The sequence below is a fragment of the Helianthus annuus genome, chromosome 3 (assembly GCF_002127325.2).
Source record: "Helianthus annuus cultivar XRQ/B chromosome 3, HanXRQr2.0-SUNRISE, whole genome shotgun sequence".
NCBI classification, from domain to species: domain Eukaryota; kingdom Viridiplantae; phylum Streptophyta; class Magnoliopsida; order Asterales; family Asteraceae; genus Helianthus; species Helianthus annuus.
Genome location: NC_035435.2, coordinates 113,115,302 through 113,137,584, shown reverse-complemented (window position 1 = coordinate 113,137,584; position 22,283 = coordinate 113,115,302). Strand labels below are relative to the sequence as shown.

The 22,283-nt window shown below is 37.6% G+C and overlaps 2 protein-coding genes and 1 long non-coding RNA gene across 3 annotated transcripts; all 3 read left to right on the top strand.

Annotated features, from left to right (window-relative positions):
• The first annotated feature begins 3,963 nt into the window (after nt 1-3,963).
• LOC110931822 lies at nt 3,964-11,418 on the top strand. Its single transcript, XR_004889550.1, has 3 exons — nt 3,964-4,048; nt 11,134-11,214; nt 11,344-11,418. It is a non-coding gene; the product is annotated as an uncharacterized LOC110931822 (long non-coding RNA).
• A 6,971-nt stretch (nt 11,419-18,389) lies between these two features.
• Nucleotides 18,390-20,333, top strand: LOC110929388 (pentatricopeptide repeat-containing protein At2g15690, mitochondrial). Its single transcript, XM_022172543.2, has one exon. The coding sequence runs from the start codon at nt 18,436-18,438 to the stop codon at nt 20,029-20,031; it is 1,596 nt and encodes a 531-aa protein (XP_022028235.1). The 5' UTR covers nt 18,390-18,435; the 3' UTR covers nt 20,032-20,333.
• A 134-nt stretch (nt 20,334-20,467) lies between these two features.
• LOC110931821 (serine carboxypeptidase 1) lies at nt 20,468-22,032 on the top strand. Its single transcript, XM_035988368.1, has 5 exons — nt 20,468-20,857; nt 20,924-21,011; nt 21,084-21,355; nt 21,437-21,682; nt 21,759-22,032. Exons 1-5 carry the CDS (start codon nt 20,852-20,854, stop codon nt 21,918-21,920), a joined length of 774 nt encoding a protein of 257 aa, XP_035844261.1. The 5' UTR covers nt 20,468-20,851; the 3' UTR covers nt 21,921-22,032.
• Nucleotides 22,033-22,283: the final 251 nt, after the last annotated feature.

Below are 22,283 nucleotides of genomic sequence, written 5' to 3'. Positions count from 1 at the left end.
ATTATTACCACACGATTACTAAAACGTAACTTACGCATTATACGGAAATGATTATGAACGTATATTTTATCAATGTATTATTTTTGGGGAAAAAATATGTGAAATGGAAATATAATATTTTTGAGAAAAATATTTATATTTGGAATTAGAAATGAAGATATATTAAGTGAGACTTAATATTATAAATTGAACGCACATGTATTAAATCCCCCATCCTTGGGAAGGAGATTAACTACCAAGTACATGCAAAATATAAACACGAAATAGTTGTCTAACTATTTCCCAAAAACCCAAACTATAAAGCTAAAGCACGGCCATCCGTCTAATAGAATTAGTACATGTAGGTCGTCGCACAGCTGACATTCGGAGTACTTGGTAGAGACGCACTGACAGTGAGTTCATGTCCCCCTTTTTCTCTTAACTGTTTTCAGTTTTCTAAACTGCGGGGGTGAAATACATGTTACAATGTTTATGATTACTTTATACATGGTATGGTTAGCGTAAGGAGGGTTACTTTTAGATCATGTGAATGGGTAGGCGGAAACTTGAGGTCATTAATCCTCAGGGTAGGACCGAGGGGCAGGAGCGATAGATCTATTTGGGTGTAGCGAGCCCAGTCCCAGGCCCAGCATAACGGACCTTGGGATGACTTTGTACCCGACGCATAAATCTGCTAGGTTTGAGCCTTCCTACTTGCATTTCACACATATCAATGGCCTTGCAAACCATTGGTGATCTCTTTTTCCTTATTTGCTACATACCAGGATTTTTGGATAGATACAAAGGTTTATTTACTCACTTACACATGAACTCGCTCAACATTATTGTTGATTTTTCAACTTACATGTATTTCAGGGAATTAAAAGATCTGGCACGGTATGGCACGTTTTCCCGCTGCACTAGTTTCCAAGATCATCCGGGGTTTAGGGAATGTGACTCTTTCCTGGACAAGTCACAGTCCTTAAACTGTGTTTATGTTATGTTTAAGTTTGTAATGTTTGTTGAACAAGGTTGGTTGTTAGGGCGTGTTTCCCGTTAAAACAATGGTACTGTATTTGGTTTTAAAACTTAATGGATGATTCTTGCATGTTTTAATTCATATAGCTTTGTTATGGTTAAGCTATGGTATTAAGAAGTCACACCAAATTAACCACGCTTCCGCAAAGCCAGGGTGTGACAGTTTTGGGGCAAAGCCTTTGACTCGAGGAAGCAACTTCGTCTGAGAAAACACAGTGAGGAACAGAAAAATCAGAAAAACGCCATTAAAAATAGAAAATGTCTCGTAATAACATTATAGATTAAAACGCCATTAATTGAATAATAAACAAGATATAATAAACACATAATTTAAAAACAACACGATAAAAATGCCATGAGATAAATAATTAAAAACACTTAACAACATAAATAATTAACAAAAATATAACATCACAATGAAAACGCCATAGTTAAGAAAACTGATATTTATACAAATTAACAAATAGTAATAACCGTTGTTTACAAATACTACTAAATAACATTCAAAACTAATCAAATAGATGTAAAATGCCAATGATCGTAAAAGCATAAGAAATATACTAGATCGTAAACGACAATTAAAATTAATATTGAAAACTCCAATTATCAGTTCTTAGTAATTGTTTAACTACCAATTAAAACGCGATTAAATTGTATAATTGAATAACGCCATTGAAAATCATACAACACATTATAAAATACTAATATAAAAAAAAACAATGAAACAAGCATAAAAGAACAAAACGCTATATCTGTTGCATGATTTGCTGGAACAAAAATAGAAAACGTCAACGAATTTTACTTTGTCGAACAGAATCCACGTTAGACGCCATAGATCTGAGAAAGCTTGCAAATGAGGTAACAACTAACAAGAAATCTTTGGAGTTTTAATTTGAAAGGGATTTATAACGCGAATAAGGAGGGAACGTATAAAAGGACAATCGTACCCCTGCATAACAATTAGCGCCCCCTGCCATGTGTTGTGCCAGGATCCGTTCTCACCATTCTCACACTTTTCACCGTTCTCTTCTGATCCCGTTTCTATATAATTATATAACTAAAAAGATTAAAAGATAGAAAGATTACAACTAGTGGCGGATCCAGAAATTTTTGTCAGGGGGTGCAAAAAAAAAACATTGTTGGGTCAAAACAAGTTGGCGTAAGATGGGATAACTAAAGTCATGTCTAAAAAATGAGTCGATTCAAAATAATTTATATTTAATTACTTCACGAATAAAATTGCCTAGCCTTGTTTGAACTTATAAACGTCTAAACAAGAAATTCGATTAAACACAGTAACTAACTGAATTCGATACACTTGTAATTCAATTAACTAATCAATGACAAAACAAATTAGTTATCTGCTCAATTTAATTATAATGATTATATGATTAACATCTAATATTATTAGTATATCTATAACTTTAGGGTTCTTTAAAATTCAAATCAAACTAAAAGGTTAACTTTGTAACTTAAAGAAAAAACAAAAGGGGTTAACATGAAACTAAGCCATTTAAAAATTAAAATTACCAAAATCAACTCCCTATCTTTATCTTCTCAATTAAAATTACCAAAATCAACTCCCATTTTTCATCTTCTCATAGAACCACCTGCAACTTTCATGGAAATACACAACAAACTCATGGGCACTTTCATTGAGACGATAATTTTTTTGACTTTGCTCCCTCTTTCTCGGTTTGGACATGGGTGCCTACTAACAATATGCTATGGGGCCTTATTGTATTTTTCCTTAAAAATGGGGCTTTTGTGGGCATTTTTTGGTTGATTGAGGGGGTGCCTGTGCCCTTCCTCAGGCAAGAGTAAATCCGTCCCTGATTACAACTTAAATAATGCCATAAGCCAGCTGAAGGAACCAAATAAGATAACTAAGCCACGGAACAAAAAATATAGAACAATGGAGGGTTTACAAATAACCTCTTTACCATAAAAAATAATAACAAAAACCCATATGCAACCATATCAACCAACTGAACCAAAAACAGTAAAAAAAACTTAGAGCTGTTTGTTTACCTCTTAATGAGGCTCTTAATGGCTCAGACCCCTTACTGGTTCAACACTTAATGGTTCACACTGTTTTTTTCACGAGCAGATGTCTGAATGGTTCAGACATTTACCTCTGAATGGTTAAGATTTATACTAAGTCTGATTGGTTAAGAACTCTAACCTGAATTGGTCAGACATTTTTAGGGATGGCAACGGGTCGGGTTTGGGACGGGTTTAGGTAATCCCAAACCCAAACCCGATTAGATAAGCTTGTCCCAAACCCGTCGGGTTTCTAGCGGGTAAATACCCATCGGGTATCGGGTATACCCGCGGGTTTCGGGTAAACCGGTTAATTTAAAAAGATTACTCGTTGGGTATACTCATCTCAAAACCCATTGGGTATCTATTGAGTAACTACTAACCAGTTACATTTTGTATTCTTATCTATCTATTATACTAAAGCAAAATAAAGGTTGACTATCTGACCATGATGTGGCATCTCTCTTTGGCCAGATAATTGTGAAAATGGGCGCCATATCTCAATTCTCTCAATTCTCAATCAATTCTCATACCGCCTCACAATTCCATCATTCTTCTTTCACAAGCTCCTTTGATTTTGGTCAATCCAAACCATAATTGTTCATCTCTCTCCAATCAATCCAAACCCTAATTGTTCGCCTGTATGTTTTAAAACGCTTATAAATCCTCCTCCTCATCATAGGTGACTACGAAGGGTTTCTTTCACTTTTGAGTTGGTTGTGAAGAAGAAATAAATTCAGTCATTCTGTTGGATCCACTTGATGAATCAATCGCACCAATCATCAACTTCAAACGGTTTCATCTCATCAATCTCACACAATTGATCCAACAATAGGGCTCCAATTTCACGAGATCAGGTTTCTGGATCGATCTCGTCATAATTATGCTTTCGAATCAACTTCAGAACAGCGTCGAGACCGCCAAACTGATCTGGTCTCGGCTGGCCAACGCCGAAGATGGCAGTGACGCTGAGGGTGATGAGGATGGGGTTTTGATGTGTGTAAAATGCAACATATAAATTACATCAAATGAGGCATAAAACTAACGCTTTTTAAGTACTAACGTTGGAAAAAGTGTGCTTTTGTCTTTCTTTTGTATTTTCAGGGTTAATGAACAAAAGAAGCAAAAATGCAGCCAAATCCAACATAAATACAAAGAAAAGGAAGAAACGTGGCATGCCCGACTCCTCGACAGCATCTCCCAAAGCAAAAACAAGAAGAAAGCTGAGCATGGGGCTGTGCCCAGCTGAGCATGGGGCTGTGCCCAGCTGAACACGGGGCTGTGTCCAGCGGACACGGGGCGTGTCCAGCTCAACACGGGGCCGTGCTCAGCGAGCACGGGGCAGTGTCCAGAATGGTCAGTCCTGGCACAAAAGACAAAGTGGTAGAAGCTTCTATTGCCCACCACGGGGCCGTGCCCAGCGGACACGGGGGCGTGGTCAGAGTGCTGCAGGTGCATTTATTGTAATTGCGAATTACAATTAATGAAGAGAGAGAGTGTCAGACGGACACGGGGGCGTGTCTAGCGGACACGGGGCCGTGCCCAGGCTTCTGTTCAGCCTATAAATAGGAGTGCTTGGCTTCATTTCAACTCATCCCTTGGCACACCACCTCTCTCACACTTCATCCACCACCCATCACCACCATAACACCATCATCCACCACCATCATCCATTGTCCATCATAGAGTGTGTGAGTCGTCTCGGGATCCAAGATTGATCGTAAGAGTTCTTGACAATCAAGGCCATGTTTGCCTAAGTCTCTTACATCACTTGGTGAAGACAAGTGTTTAGTATAATACTTTTTATTTTTAATCTTTTGCACTTTTTATTTGGTTTTGTATTAATGACTTTAATAACTAGTTACTTATGTTGAAGGTGATCTTTCCTTATCGTTTGTCCGTGGTGTCTTGGCGTTATTTTACTGTCTATATAAAATAAAAGATTTTCACCATTCATATCTCCACGGTCTATATGGAGGTATGTTGGCTACCTGGTCGGGGGTTAAGGGAACGGTTTGGTAAGGGTCTTGCCCTTGTTCAGCGTTTAGAGGTCCTGCTTGGGACCTGGGTCAAATTTAGTAGGATCTCCTTCAATGCCCATAGGTATTGGATGGCGGGGATCCAAACTCTTTGACCCCCTCATAAGCTAACTACTATTAATACTTTAACCCGGCTATTTAGGACTGTATCCCTGCTGACTCAGACTACTTAGCCGAGGGTAACGTCACCGCCAAAAGCGGGGCCTACCATAATTTGCATTAATAACTTAATTCATTATCTTCCAATAATCCGACCCTTTAGGATTGTATCCTTGCTGACTCAAACTACTGGGTTGAGGGTAACGTCGCCTTCAAAAGAGGGGCCTACTACAATAACTAAGATAATCTCTTAAACAAGTGCAAAAGTGCGAAAATAATCAAAGGTTATACTAATACACGTGTCGGATCCAAGTGATTCATCTTGTCTATCTGTTTTTATTTTATTTTATTTTTCAGCATTTAGTTAGTTTTTATTTTTCTTAGTTTAAAACATTTTTCTAACTTTTTGATTTGATTAGACGTTGAGGATAAACCGGTATTAAAAGCTCTTGTGTCCTTGGACGACCTCGGTATCTTACCAACACTATACTACGTCCACGATGGGTGCACTTGCCCATATGTGTGCTTAGTGTTAGTAAATATCGTGTTTTATAAATTTAAAACTTGGCTAAAAGTGTAAAAAGGGCTTAAATAAACATCTAAAAATATATATACACTAACACGCATCAAGTTTTTGGCGCCGTTGCCGGGGACACAAGGATTTTAAGAAAGCTTAAAATCGACGGCCTAATCAGTTTTTCAAAACCTTTTCAAAACGCGCGCATTTTTCTGCATTTTAGTTTAGTTTTTGCATTTACAGTAGCCTGAACACGGGGCCGTGCTCACTGAACACGCCCCCGTGCTGCATATTTTTAGAGTAGATACCCAGATACAGAGTTTGAACACGGGGCCGTGCTCGCTCAACACGCCCCCGTGCTCAACGTGACCAGTAACTTTAATTAAAACGCCCAGATACAGTCCCTGAACACGGGGCCGTGTTCACTCAACACGGGGCCGTGTCCAGCTTCTGTTTCCGTCTTATTTTTGTTTTCTGGTCCCGAGACTCAGTTGTGATCTGTTGAGTGATTCTTATGGATCAATACTCAAGAGGTTACAACTACACCTATGATGAGGATGATTATAGGGGTAATTATTGCACTAATTGTCGTAATGCACGCTCGGTTCAATATAATACTTCATATCAACCATCCAATTCATACAACCATTATGAGGAGCCCAGGTACGAGCCATCAACTTCATACACATCCTATGAAGACCAAAGGTATGAACCTCCTTCCTCATACTCATATTTTGATGAACCAAGGTATGAGCCTTCATACTCATACTTTGAAGACTCAAGATATGAGCCACCACCTTCATACTCTTATTATGAGGAACCATGGCGTGAACAACCCACCTCATATGAGTACTATGAAGAACAAAGTTTCGACCCTTATCCATCATATACTTATAATGAAGAACAATGGTGTGAACCATCTACTTCATATGAGAATTATGAGGAGCCAAGGATCGAACAACCGGATTCAAGCTTTGAGGATCCAAATTCTTTCAATCTCACCGAAGTTACCAATAGGATATTAGAACACATTAAAACTATCGAACGTTGCATAAAAGAATCTCGCGCAAGGGAAGAGGAATCCCGCGCAAGAGAAGAGCTAAAAAATGATAATAACGTAGAGATAGTTGTAAGTGTAAAAATGGAAGAACAAGAAAGTGAAAAACCGACACATGAGTTAAACAACGAAAATGGTGAGTCCGATAATGTTAAAATTCAAGAAGAGTCTAATTTTGAAGAAATTAACCTCTTGTCACCTACTTTCGAAAATCATTGTTTAGTAATCCCTCATGCTAAGTTTTTAAAAGAGTTAAACACTAGTGCTAAAATCAAAGACTTAGTAAGTGTTAAGTTAACTAATGATCAAACCTCGCTAATAAAAGAAGATCCTTTTGAAATTAACATTACACCGGTTCCATGTTTCTTTCAAAATTCATTTATTAGCAATATCACCATCGATAAGGATCTTTGTGTTAACATAATGCCTAACTACATTTTCGAAAAATTAAGTATTAGTGATTTTTCTCCACTTCAAATACCCATTTTTCTATCCGATCGGAAAGTAATAAAATCAATCGGTGTAGTTGAGGATTTCTTGGTTCAAACAAATCAAATGGTTATTCCAACCGACTTTGTCATCCTCGATGACGCTCCTCTAGTCTTGGGAAAACCTTTTGTAAAAACTCATGAAGCTTTGAAAAACCGGAAGTTTAATAATCTACCTCTTCAATTAGGGGCATTCAAAAGGAGCATAGATCTTGAGCGCTCAATGAAATATCCTTTTGGCAATAATGACCCCCTAATTGAAGATGAGCCTGAGCCACCCGATAAGGAGGGTCTAGCCAAGGACCCTTATAAACGTGGCGCACCACGGAGGCATTCCGCGGAACTATCCTTAGTTTTAGATTAGTTTAACTTTTATGCTTTCTAGTTTAGTTTTAATTTGCAGGAATAAAACACACTCGGGATGGTGAAGGATCCTAAGGGAAGCTTGAACCAACACCCCATGCGCAAAAACAGAGCCTCTCGACAGTTTTTCTTCATTACTGCAAGTTCAGCACGGGGCCCTGCTCACCCAACACGCCCCCGTGCCCAAAAATCTGCAGAAATGCCCAGTTCAGGTACCTGGACACGGGGCCGTGCTCACTGAACACGCCCCCATGCCCAGCCTTCTGTTTACTTTTGGTACTGGCAGTCTGGACATGGGGCCGTGTTCAGCCAACACCACCCCGTGTTCAGCTACCCAGTACCATAAAATCTTGTTTTTAACCCACTTTTACACATTTTAATCAACCGAAAAACTTATTTTTGGGACACATTGAGGACAATGTGTAATTTAAGTGTGGGGGGATGCTAAAACCTTGAATTTTGCAAGTCCTAATAACAAGCCTTACACAAAACTCTATTGGAACCGCTAATCACCCCAAATTTTTTCAAAAACTTTTCATTTTTTTTACTTGTCTTGGTTTAATTTGGGAATAACAAGTTCTAAAAAGGTTATATTTTTATAAATTTACAACCGATAGCGTCGTGATAAAAAGAACCAAATAAGAAGATTATGAAACGGCATGACAATCTTAGTTAAAATTTGATTATATATACTTGATCACATAAAAACCCATTCCCACAAAAGTGAGTTTTGAGCCTTTATTGAGCATACAAATATACATCTTTAAACTAAATGCTCATTTTTCGTTTCTTGTGTGAATAGCCGCTTGGTTCTTACGACTCTAGAACTTGCCACGACGATACATTCCCGGTCCTTACCAACTTAAACCCGAGTAAGTAAATGATGGAGGCATTAGGACTAACCCCTTTTTCTACACCATTAATTTTCCTTTTTTTTACCACCTACCCAAAAATCCCCCTAGTTAACCCCTTTGAGCCTAAACCTTTTCGTTTCTTTCCCCAAAACAAACACCCTTTACCCACCAAACCTTTTTCATTTTAAACCCTTTATTTTAGTAACAAAGCTCGGTTTTCTTGTGACACAAAAAAAAAAAAAAAAAAAAAAGAGATGAAGTTGGCAATAAACAAACAAGCTCATCAAAAGAAATCTTGTTTGAAAAATGCTTCATAAGAAAAAAAAAAGTGAAGAAAAAAAAAAAAAGAAGAAAAAAAAAAAACAAAAAAACAAAGTGTTTTACGAAAACCGACGCTTTTTACGCTTTTCGCCCTTTTACTGACCACTAACCCAACCACCCACCTTTAGCCCAAGCCTAACCCTTCACCCAAAAAGTCCTCTTGATATTTACAAAGGTATAAAGTTAAAAAGGAGGAGGATTGATTGCTTGGCAAGCTTATGGTAGGAATAAGTTCCATGCCGCTCTCGAGTGATTCACTAAAAATACACCTTCGGCCGAGTGTTGAGTGATCCCCCGTGAGGTATGTGAACTTGTATATAAATGAAATTTTAAAAAGGCATGTTATGCCCAATAAGTAATTTCTCTTATGAAACGTTCTAAATAAATCACAACGAATAGGATTGTAAATAGTATAAAAAAAAACCCAATAAAGATCTTGGATTCCCGACACTCAATACAAGCCCAAAACCTTCTCTTCTACCCATTCCATTTGGGAGTGTAAGCCACATATTAAAGAGTTTTGCTTGAGGACAAGCAAAGATTCAAGTGTGGGGGTATTTGATGTGTGTAAAATGCAACATATAAATTACATCAAATGAGGCATAAAACTAACGCTTTTTAAGTACTAATGTTGGAAAAAGTGTGCTTTTGTCTTTCTTTTGTATTTTCAGGGTTAATGAACAAAAGAAGCAAAAATGCAGCCAAATCCAACATAAATACAAAGAAAAGGAAGAAACGTGGCATGCCCGACTCCTCGACAGCATCTCCCAAAGCAAAAACAAGAAGAAAGCTGAGCATGGGGCTGTGCCCAGCTGAGCATGGGGCTGTGCCCAGCTGAACACGGGGCTGTGTCCAGCGGACACGGGGCGTGTCCAGCTCAACACGGGGCCGTGCTCAGCGAGCACGGGGCAGTGTCCAGAATGGTCAGTCCTGGCACAAAAGACAAAGTGGTAGAAGCTTCTATTGCCCACCACGGGGCCGTGCCCAGCGGACACGGGGGCGTGGTCAGAGTGCTGCAGGTGCATTTATTGTAATTGCGAATTACAATTAATGAAGAGAGAGAGTGTCAGACGGACACGGGGGCGTGTCCAGCGGACACGGGGCCGTGCCCAGGCTTCTGTTCAGCCTATAAATAGGAGTGCTTGGCTTCATTTCAACTCATCCCTTGGCACACCACCTCTCTCACACTTCATCCACCACCCATCACCACCATAACACCATCATCCACCACCATCATCCATTGTCCATCATAGAGTGTGTGAGTCGTCTCGGGATCCAAGATTGATCGTAAGAGTTCTTGACAATCAAGGCCATGTTTGCCTAAGTCTCTTACATCACTTGGTGAAGACAAGTGTTTAGTATAATACTTTTTATTTTTAATCTTTTGCACTTTTTATTTGGTTTTGTATTAATGACTTTAATAACTAGTTACTTATGTTGAAGGTGATCTTTCCTTATCGTTTGTCCGTGGTGTCTTGGCGTTATTTTACTGTCTATATAAAATAAAAGATTTTCACCATTCATATCTCCACGGTCTATATGGAGGTATGTTGGCTACCTGGTCGGGGGTTAAGGGAACGGTTTGGTAAGGGTCTTGCCCTTGTTCAGCGTTTAGAGGTCCTGCTTGGGACCTGGGTCAAATTTAGTAGGATCTCCTTCAATGCCCATAGGTATTGGATGGCGGGGATCCAAACTCTTTGACCCCCTCATAAGCTAACTACTATTAATACTTTAACCCGGCTATTTAGGACTGTATCCCTGCTGACTCAGACTACTTAGCCGAGGGTAACGTCACCGCCAAAAGCGGGGCCTACCATAATTTGCATTAATAACTTAATTCATTATCTTCCAATAATCCGACCCTTTAGGATTGTATCCTTGCTGACTCAAACTACTGGGTTGAGGGTAACGTCGCCTTCAAAAGAGGGGCCTACTACAATAACTAAGATAATCTCTTAAACAAGTGCAAAAGTGCGAAAATAATCAAAGGTTATACTAATACACGTGTCGGATCCAAGTGATTCATCTTGTCTATCTGTTTTTATTTTATTTTATTTTTCAGCATTTAGTTAGTTTTTATTTTTCTTAGTTTAAAACATTTTTCTAACTTTTTGATTTGATTAGACGTTGAGGATAAACCGGTATTAAAAGCTCTTGTGTCCTTGGACGACCTCGGTATCTTACCAACACTATACTACGTCCACGATGGGTGCACTTGCCCATATGTGTGCTTAGTGTTAGTAAATATCGTGTTTTATAAATTTAAAACTTGGCTAAAAGTGTAAAAAGGGCTTAAATAAACATCTAAAAATATATATACACTAACACGCATCAGGTTTTGAGAAGCGAGGGTTTTGATGCTGTTGAGAGTCTTGATTATGAAGTTATCGAGAATTACGCCTATCGCCAAGAACAGGTCTCATCGTCTTAAATTCATTCTTATTCAGTTTAAATAGTTATAATTATCGTAATTCTTACTGAGTTAGATTTATTTTTATTGTGTTAAATTTGTGATTTATAAACATCTAACTGTTTGTAAGTGCAGGCGCGAAGAGGAAAGCTATATGTTTGGTACAACGTGGGGGTGAAGTGGTTCTTTGCTTTGCTAATTGGCATAGGTAAGAGTGATCTTCTGCTTCATATGTGTGTGTTTTTTATATGGTTCGGTTTTTTCGGTTAATTCGGTTTTTTGCACACCCCTAAAGTGTGCTACTAACCCTCGGTTGGGCCGGCTGTATAAATGGTGAACAAAGGTCATACACAAGGTTTAAAAGTATGGAAGGTGTACGCCTTGAGCCTTAAGCCCGGGGATATATATACTGCTACATTGTCGAAACTTTCTGATCCTAAAGTAGGTATGTCTTTTTTTTGTCATTTTTTAGGCCCGATAAGCAAAGCTTAAGTGAGAGAGGGGTGTAAACGGTCTGAGCCAGTCGTGAGCAACTCGGGATCAGCTACCGAAAAGTTGGAGTCATGCCAAGCTTAAACATGCCTGAGTTCGATTCTTAAATTATATGGGTGTATACGGTTTACTTTGTTTTTAATTCTATATTTCTAGGTTTTGAAGTTTGTAACTTGGGGACAGGTAAAGTAACATCTGTTCTAGACATGGTATTAGCCTTTAGCCTTCGAAAAAGGGTTCAGGAAAGGTATTGTATTTTAAAGGCTCTTTTTTTTTCTTTTGAGTGTCTTAGACAAATAGGAAACAAAAGTACCTGGAAACCGTTGGTAGGCAAGTCAAATAGTATATTTATATCTCACATCCGAGCCAAGTTCATTTTTTATATAAATTATGTTTTATGTCTATTCGATCTGATCTAATCTAGGGTCACAGTTGCAGCATATTTGTTAGGGGTTTGTATGGCTGGTACTGGTGTCAAACATGAACAAGCCATGTTTGTGTTTGTTTGATTCTTTTTTCTGAATGAATGAACACGAACAAGCAAATCCATTTGTTCGTCTTGCATATCAACACTGCTTTTGACTCTCAGTTTTTCATATATATATATATATATATATATATATATATATTGCCTAAAGATTTCTTCCGGGATATTTGGAATATAATTTAACTAAATATTTATTTTTAAATAGCTAGGGTTTAATGGTAATTGAAACGAATGCAGTTTGTGGGTTGCTAGAAGGCCACCTGGTTATGCATCTGTTGGGTTTGAAACGATCTGTCATTTTGCGTTTTATTGATTATGTGTTGGACGAATGGTTTATTAAGGTATTTTATAATTTGTAATATCTAGGGTTTCTTTGTTCAACTGTTCGAAATTGCAACTATTTTGGTTTTTCTTTTCTTCATTGATTTTTTTTTTCAATTTTCAGTTTCGTCATCTTTGTTATTCAATTTTATTAGATTGTTCTTGATCAAATAAAACCAATTCACCATCGGTTTTGTTAGGCTATTTTTCATTTATTTCAAATCTTAATCTCGCACATGTTAATCAGAATCAAGATAAACCGATTCACCATTGAATTTCACAGGTATTGGTTTCCGTCTTTGACTTTCAATATGGTTTCATGGCCGTTGATTGTTACTGTAATGGATGCTTTCAAGTAGTGATTTTACAGAGTCCTAAAGTAGTAACCTTTTCAAATTCAAAATTGACATGTGACTTTCAATATGGTTCGTTGTGCTATCTTTGTCATGTATTCATATCGTATTTGGGACATTAAAATGATTCTTCAATTTTGTGGTTTCGTTGAGTTTAGTAATGGATTCCTATCACTATTTTTTTTATTGTGTTATTCGATAGTATGTGTTTGAAAATTTCATGATGATTTAATGTTTGGATCTAAGCATTAGGGTTTGGACGAAGAGCTGAAAGTAGTCTTAAAGTTGTGCAAACGGGAACGTAATGAGTGGTATATATATGATGATGGAGACTTCAAAAAGGACCCGTGGGACGTTTCAAAAGCTGATTCAGTGGTATATTCATTTTGACCCATTTCACATTTTTATCCTTAATTCTCTTTAGGACCTTAAATGTACCTGTTATATTTTTGTTGTATAATAAAAGTAGTCATTTACCTATGTTTCTTTAAAAGTGCATCATTCAAATGTTTTTATTCTTTTGCTTATTAGAAGTCTAACCCATATAATACACAAGATATTATTTGTTTTTTGATGCAGCTTATTCCTATTCAGTTTCAACATGAATACACCTTTCTACAGGGTTCTTAAGCTTTGTTCGACCAGATCCTTTCTACACATCTTTCCAGGTTGATCTCTTTTTCTTTATAAGTTGGTTCATGTTAATTGGGTTAGATTATAAATCGGATCATCTTAACTTCAAAACGTTTATGAAACATTATCTTTTACATGAAGGTTTGCATGAGAGAGGATGGAAAACAACAGGTTAGCATAGATATGACATTTTCCCCTATTATGCTATGGTAATGATGACGTGTCTCTTTTTATTTACACATTAGCATCAGATTTCCTTTTTTGCATGTCTTTTGATCTTATTTCATCGAAATTGTTCATGTGCTTTGCTTCTGCAGTTCCATGAGCTACACTTTCGCCGAATTACGGTAGGTTTCTCATTTTATGTCTTTGATTATTCATGCCTTTGTATATTTTATGGAGCCTCAACAGTCAACCCAGATTGGTGTGTTGTATTGGTTGAGGGTTTAGTGTCATGCAATTTCCTTTACATGTTAGTTTATTGGTTAAAAAACCATGATAATTTTGATTGTGTTCTATATATTTTTTGTTGTAAGTAAACTGATGAATATTCTTATTTTAATCCGTTATTGGTTAAAAAACCATGAACCCGTTAGTTTATTTAATCCACATCCTGTTAATCGACTACAGGATTTTGATAATTTTGATTGTGTTCTATTTATTTTTTGTTGTAAGTAAACTGATGAATATTCTTATTTTACAAAATTGGTGCTGCTTTTCTTTCAGGTTAATAATCACATTGGGGTTCTTCATTCACACCATGTGTTTGGTAATTTGCTTAACTGGATACCAAATCACATATTAAAAGGAACTAGATGTTATAATATGAGCTTTTTAATCAAATTTCCTCCAATTTTTATCTGAAGGCACTTCATGTATTACTGGTTGGTGGTCATGATCCCGTATCTCCTTTATCATCATCTGCAATTGGTTAGATGAAAAAGGAACTACAAGATTCCCACAACATCTACTACCACTGAATCTGATCTAAATCGCTACTTTGTCAAATTATCTTAAGACCGCCCGTAGTGGGGGGTTTTGAGGCGTTTACTCGAGTCATGAACCGGTCGTGCTCATGCGGTTAGTATTAGATAATTAGTTGAATGCGCTAAGTCCTTTTAAAGTAAACAATGATCACTTTGTTTTAATGAGTTTAAATTTGTATATTAAGATAGTTATTTTTCTTATTAGCCACCCGTGTATCACACGGGAACTTAGACTAGTTATAAAAATATATATCAAATAACTACAATGTATACGGAATAGAATACATATATGTGTAAAAAATGGATGTATCATATATATACATATTAATAATATAAAAGAAATTATATCGGGTATACAATCGGGTAAACGGGTACACTTTATCGGGTAATTGGGTCGGGTAGACGGGTATATTACTAAATATCAAACCCGTCCCAAACCCGCGAAAAAAATAAAACTATTCCCAAACCCGTTCCAAACCCGATTAACCGACCCCAAACCCGTCCCAAATATGTCGGGTTTCGGGTTTACCCATCGGGTTCAGGTTTGATTGCCATCCCTAGACATTTTTCTCTGAACGGTTAAGCAATATACATGCTTTTAATGGTTCAGACCTCTTACTTGTTCAGCACTTAACCATTCAGATGTTGCCAAATAACCCCTTAGTGAAAACAACCGTATAAAGCTAATCTTCTCAACAAAAAATAACAAACGTATGAACCGTATAAATGTACGGTCGGAACATAGATAAAGTCCAAAATATATCGTAGATGCAAGTAATGAACAATCATATCAGCCACATGTTTAAAAGAGGGGCGACGGTCTTGGAAAATTAAAACAATGGTGCGATGGTAGCGGACATGCGGTGGTGCGGCAGTGGGGGAAAGGCAGAGGGAGACGGTTGGTGAGAAAGAGGTTTGGCTTCAAAATGAAGCCAAACAAAACAAAACCCAAAGTTAATACTCAAAACAAATACTACAAATTAAGCACATGGTACAACTCAATACAACATAAACAAGCTAATAAACATGTGGTACAAACCACATATCCACTAACATGTTTCAAATTGATAGTTTTGAAGCCAAATAAAACAAAACCCAAAGTTAATACCCAAAACAACTACTACAAATTAAGCATATGATACAACCCAATACAACATAAACAAACTAATAAACATGTGGTACAAACCACATATCCACTAACATATTTCAAAATGATAGTTTTGAAGCCAAATAAAACTAAACTCAAAGTTAATACCCAAAGTTAGAGGTGGCAAAATGGATGGGTTGGATTGGATTGGTTGTTGGGTCAAGATGGGTTTGGGTTAGAATGAGTTTGGGTTAAGATGGGTAAAAGAAAGAAGAAGGTCAGGATGGGTTTGGGTCAGGATGAGTTCGGGTCAGGATGGGTTTGGGTCAGGATAGGTTGAGAATAAATCAATAATAATAAAAACTGAAAAAAATTATAAAAAAATTAAAAAAATTAAAAAAACGAAAAAAATTTAAAAAAATTAAAAAAACGTGCAGAACAGGTTGTCTTTTACGAAGCTGAACAGAAATCGTTTTTGGTACGATCCTACGTGTTTACGAAGCCACCGCAGAATTTGCAGAATTTTTACGGATCTGCAAATCGGTCGACATAATCTGTTTTACGGATCTGTTTAAAAAAAATTAAAAAAACGTGCAGAACAGGTCCGTGCACTGAGAATCGGATCTGTTTTAGCTGATATAATCTGTTTTACGGATCTGCAAATCAGATTTAGATTTACATTCTACAAGCCTTCACTGCTTGGTCAGCCTTGACCATACCCTGTTTGGATATCAATCAAGTGATAATAAAAATATCTGCAGCAATGTTTATTATTGAATCTTGATTGTTTTCCTTTTAATGATTATCATAACTTCCATAAGCTTCTCTAAAACGATTATGGTGATATCCTAGATGCTAATATTTTGAAAGTTATATATTTTATTCCTTATAATGTGAAAACCCCATTATAGTAGCAAAAAGAAAAGGGACCAAAAGTCATGTTATTGACAGAATTTCAATCCCAAATCATACGAAAAAACAGCCATTAAAGCAATAAAAATGACATATTCAATGAACCATTTTCATTGGGGCAATAGGTCGAACACTTGGTGGACATCAAGCAAAACACTCAATAATAATAAATTAAACACATGGGCCTTCAATTTGTCAGATTAAAGGATTCTTGATAGAGAAAACGTATAAGTAATACCATAGTTCAATAACGCAGGTTATGTGCTACCTGTGATACCTGGGATAACGATAGAGAATGGATTCTGGATAGAGAAAACGGTAATCACAGGTTCTCGTTCAAAGAACTCGCGGCGTGGAAGAGGAGGATGATGAGAGATTGAGAGAGATCAGTCTTGTAGTTACTCTTTTTTAGAAACCCTAAACTGTGCGTGGAAGTAGTTTTACCCATCTTGACCTGCTAGGTGATAATGTGTTACCCATCTTGACCCGTCTTGTGATTATGTTTAATATACTTTGGCCCATCTTGACCTACTAACAATTTACTTATGGTCCAAGATGTCCCAAACTGTAATTTTAAATGCCCATCTTGACCCAAAATTTAGTTAATGGGTTTATTTTGCCAGCCCTACCCAAAATATAGACTACAAATTAAATAGATGGTACAACCTAATACAACATAAACAAACTAATAAACATGTGGTACAAACCAGATATACACTAACATGTTTCAAATTGATAGTATATAATTGTTTATATGTATTAATTCATAACTAGTCGGTGCAATAGTCAATTATCGAAGTTTCTTTATTTGCCACCGAACTTCCTAGCTTCATGATAGTGCACAACCAACCAAGGGAAATGGGATTTCTGCCCAAGGAAGAAACAGAGACCACCAAAGACCGGTCTTTCATCTAACTTTCAAAACCCTGCATCTGAACACCCTTTGTTACCGTTGACGACATCTGAGATCACGGCTAAACCCTAGCGCCGTCGTCAGAGTTGTGGTGTTACCCTCCGAAAAGCCACCACCGATGTTGCAAGAAAACCACCGTCGTCACTAATCCCGTTGCCGGAAAACCGAACTCTTCTCTATAACAGCTCAGATCGTCGATTATGAGCAGCACACCCTCAACCGTCTTTGCCGGAGGACCCGAGCACTACGACCGCCATTGTTAAGTGGCTGCAACACCGGAGCCACCGTCGCATGAGCGGCCGTTGGCGGCCGCCGGAATCCTCCATTGTTACTCTCCCTCACATACATATCTCTCTTTGTGTAGATTAAAAGTGTGTATGGGTGCAAATAGAATAATAGTGCGAACAAATTTCACATTGCAGGCTTTGGTTTTGTGTTTTGCTTGCTAAGGTAGACAACCCTCAAAGGCCAAGATGCTAACCACACTTTGTTAATTTTAGTTTCTACAAATAAAAAAAACTACAGAACGTAAGTGATTTTTTATTTTATATAGGGTCAAACGAGAGGGTCTTGAACAATATGGGCGATTGTCGTGTTTACGAACCTTACTCAGTCAGTTTTTAACTCTTATCGTGAGCCACTCTGTATAAATTATCCTTTGAATAAATTCCTTATTCTAAGGTTGTATTATCTGTATAATATTAATTATAAATTATCGGTATAATATTAATTATAGTATTATTGTCAACTAATACTTTGAAATTGTGCGACGGTTTAATGTCATTTTTAATATTGCGTATACGTTTCCATTGACTTTTCGTTTAAAAACAATTTGCCCCGTCGCGAAGCGCGGATGCGAACAACTAGTTTTAATTAAATCAAACACACGGTTTTAAAAGTATCAATACCCGACCCGTTCAATGGAGTACATACATTTTATTTTAACAACTACAATACCCGACCCGTTCAGTGGACCCATGTATAGTATTATACCCCCACACATCTCATTAGGGTTTAACCATTGAACTCGAATACCCACAACAATGGCTTCTCTAATGGCGATCCGCAGGGCTACATCTTCTTCTTCTTCATTCAAGGTAACATCTCTTCACTCTCCTGCTTCCATTTTCAACCGTAGCACCCTCAAATCATTCTCCACATCAACCGCCCCAAACCCTAATCAATGGAACCAGCCACTCAATCAATGGGATAATCAAAATCAAACATATCAACGTCATCAAACCCCTCAAAATTACCCGCCAAATGTTCCGCAACAAGGTTTTTACCCGGAGAGCCCTAATAATCAGCGTCCTAATTCTCACCAGCAAAATCAGTACCCAAACCCTAATTATCGTCCTAATTACCCTCAAAATGAGCAAAGTTTTAATCAGAATTATCGGCAAAACCCTAATCAGCGTCAGAATTATCCACCACAAGCCCCAATTCAGAGACAGAACTTTCCACCACAACAACAGCAACACACTCCCAATTATTCGCCTCAAAACCCTAACCCTAGTGTGAAGAAAGTTGATTTGTTGAGTGTGTGTAAAGAGGGGAAGCTTAAGGAAGCGATTGAGTTGTTGGGGCAGGGTGAGGTTGCAGATGCTGAGTGTTTCGGTTATCTGTTTGGGTTGTGTGGGAAGTTTAAGAAGCTTGAGGATGCTAAGAAGGTGCATGATTACTTCTTAAGGTCAAGTTTTAGGGGAGATATTCAGTTAAATCATAAGGTGATTGATATGTATAGTAAGTGTGGAAGCATGGTGGATGCACGCCGGGTGTTCGATCATATGTCTGAGAGGACTATGGAGTCTTGGCATTGTATTATTAACGGGTATGCATCGAATGGGTTGGGTGATGATGGGCTGGAGATGTATGAGCAGATGAGGACGGTTGGGTTGGTTCCGAATGAAGAGACGTTTCTTGCGGTTTTGGATTCTTGTGCTGGTGCGGATGCGATTGAAGAGGCGTTTTTGCACTTTGAAGAAATGAAGAAGGAGTACGGGATTGAGCCTAAGATTGAACATTATTTGGGTTTGATCGGTGTGTTTGGGAAACCGGGACATCTTGCTGAAGCTTTGGAGTACGTTGAGAAGCTTCCGTTTGAACCCACGGCGGAAATATGGGAGGCGGTAATGAACTACGCTCGAATTCATGGAGATGTTGATCTTGAAGACCGTGCTGAGGAGATATTAATCAGTTTTGACCCGTCAAAAGCCGATCCCAAGAAAATCCTGACGCCACTTCCCAAAAAGTTTACTGCTATCAGTATGCTCGAGGGTAAGAACAGGGTGGGCGAATTTAGAAACCCAACACTTTACAAAGACGAAGAAAAGTTCAGGGCTGCTAACAAAGAACAGAGTTATGTTCCGGATACGAGATATGTTCTTCATGATATTGATCAAGAAGCCAAAGAGCAGGCACTGCTTTATCACAGTGAGCGTTTGGCGATTGCGTATGGACTGATATCTACTCCAGCAAGAACACCACTAAGGATCATAAAGAATCTTCGTGTTTGTGGCGATTGTCACAATGCCATCAAGATTATGTCCAGGATTGTGGGTAGGGAGCTGATTGTTAGAGACAATAAAAGGTTTCATCATTTCAAAGACGGAAAATGTTCATGTGGAGATTACTGGTGAAAACCGTGATGGTTTCAAACCGATAGTTATGATCCACTAGGTTCCTCTATATATGTGTGTTTTTGCTAGCAATGATTTTGGTATTATTGTGGTCAAAATAGGGTTAGTGATGATGTTTGGGGGTTTATGATTGTCATATTAAATCTAAGTTTTCTTCTTTTTTACATTTGATGGTAGTTTCATCATTGTATGCGGTATACTCGACTTTTGATACCACAACAGCACATGATAGACGAATATCACTTGACCGGCGCATGGTAAAGTCTTATGTATGTAATAAAAAAGCCAGCAATTTTGTATCATGCTTATGTAGTTATGCTGTTATTGTCACTTAAAACTGTAAACTCAATAAAGAATAAACCTCATTATTTTCTACAATATTCATATGTATATAAGTATATAAATGTATTTGTATCATTTAAACAGCAGAACAACATACCTATAATCAATGAAGATTAGATCGCATTTCAACTTTTTCTTCATTTCAGTCTACTAGTTTTCGTGTCTAGCTACGGGGGTGATGGATATGACCCTCTTCAGAACGCTTTAAAGATCCAACGTTCTAGAAGATCGGCATTGAATCATGCAAATAATGAAGTTCACTCAGCCGAGCATTCAACTTCACCAGTATACATAGGTCCACAAGACGGGTTGAAGGATGATGACAAAATATCTAGTTTGCCAGGTCAGCCAGCCGGAACAAACTTTGACCAGTACTCAGGGTATGTGACCGTTGACCCGAACCACGGGAGAGCACTGTTTTACTATCTTGCAGAGTCACCTGTCAACTCTTCTGCTAACCCTCTTGTACTCTGGCTCAATGGAGGTAACACAAAATTGATTTTGAGGTCATTTCTGTTCACGAACTAGAAAATGATACGCATCATTGCAGGGCTGGGCGGCCATGATGGAACTTGGACTGTTTAGAGTCAATGCTGATAATACGACACTGTCGCATGATAAATATGCATGGAACAACAGTAAGCTACACATGTATGTTTGTGTTTGTGTGTATTACACATGTTTGAAATGATGGATTATTATTTTTGTAGTTGCAAATGTCCTTTTCTTGGAATCCCCGGCTGGAGTTGGATTTTCTTACTCTAACAAGTCTACAGATTATACAACCGACGATGTACAAGCCGCAAAAGATTCGTATACGTTTCTGATTAACTGGTTAGAAAGATTCCCGGAATACAAAACTAGAGACTTTTACATCACTGGAGAAAGCTATGCAGGGCATTATGTACCTCAACTTGCACAGTTAGTTCTTCAAAACAACAAGATCACCAATCAAACTGTCATCAACCTTGAAGGAATTGCTGTAAGTATTTGATTTACTAGTAACTTTAAACGATTTCTTGATACCAAAAAGAAGAATTAACATGTTTATGCTATGCTTCAGATTGGAAATCCATATGTTGATTATGAAGCGGAAAAGACAGGAATGTTTGATTATTTCTGGACACACGCAATCATTTCTGATCAAAACCACGAAGGAATAATTTCCAACTGCAATTTTACTGAGGGTGCACCCAAGACAGATGCATGTAAAGACTATCAATATCAGGCATACACTGCTTTGAGCAACATCTTTCCATATGACATCTATACCCCTTTATGCTCACCATTCAGCAATAGCACCCCATCTGTAAGATCTGATCTAAACAGACAAATTTGTAGAAATATATTCACATGGAAGTAAGTAATTCATATAATTGATACAGATATCAGGATTTGATCCATGCACTGATAGTTATATTCAAGGATATCTCAACAGTCCTGTCGTGCAACAGTCGCTTCATGCAAAACCGGTTCAATGGACATCTTGCAAGTACACACTAACTTTCAATCTCAAAGATGTTCAGTATCACCTCCAACATTTATAGTACTGTACTCACCACAATTTTTTCGCTCTAGTTAAGACTACAAGGTATGGTGATGGACCATCCTTGGAGGATGATCCGCCACGTAGGCGCCACGTCACATTCCTCCCCAAGATGGTCCATCCTCCAAAACTAGAGGGCATGGTAGGATGGTCCTAGTCATAGTCCTCCACCACTTTTTATGTTTTTTTTTTATTTTTTTTAGTATTCTATTTTTTTTACATTTAAGAAATATACTAACAAAATATTTTCATTAATATTAAACCCACATTACATAAATATAAAAAAAAACATAAACTTAAAAAAAAAAAAAACAAAGACTTAATAAAAATAAACATAGAGTTAAATAATTTGATGTTTTTTCAT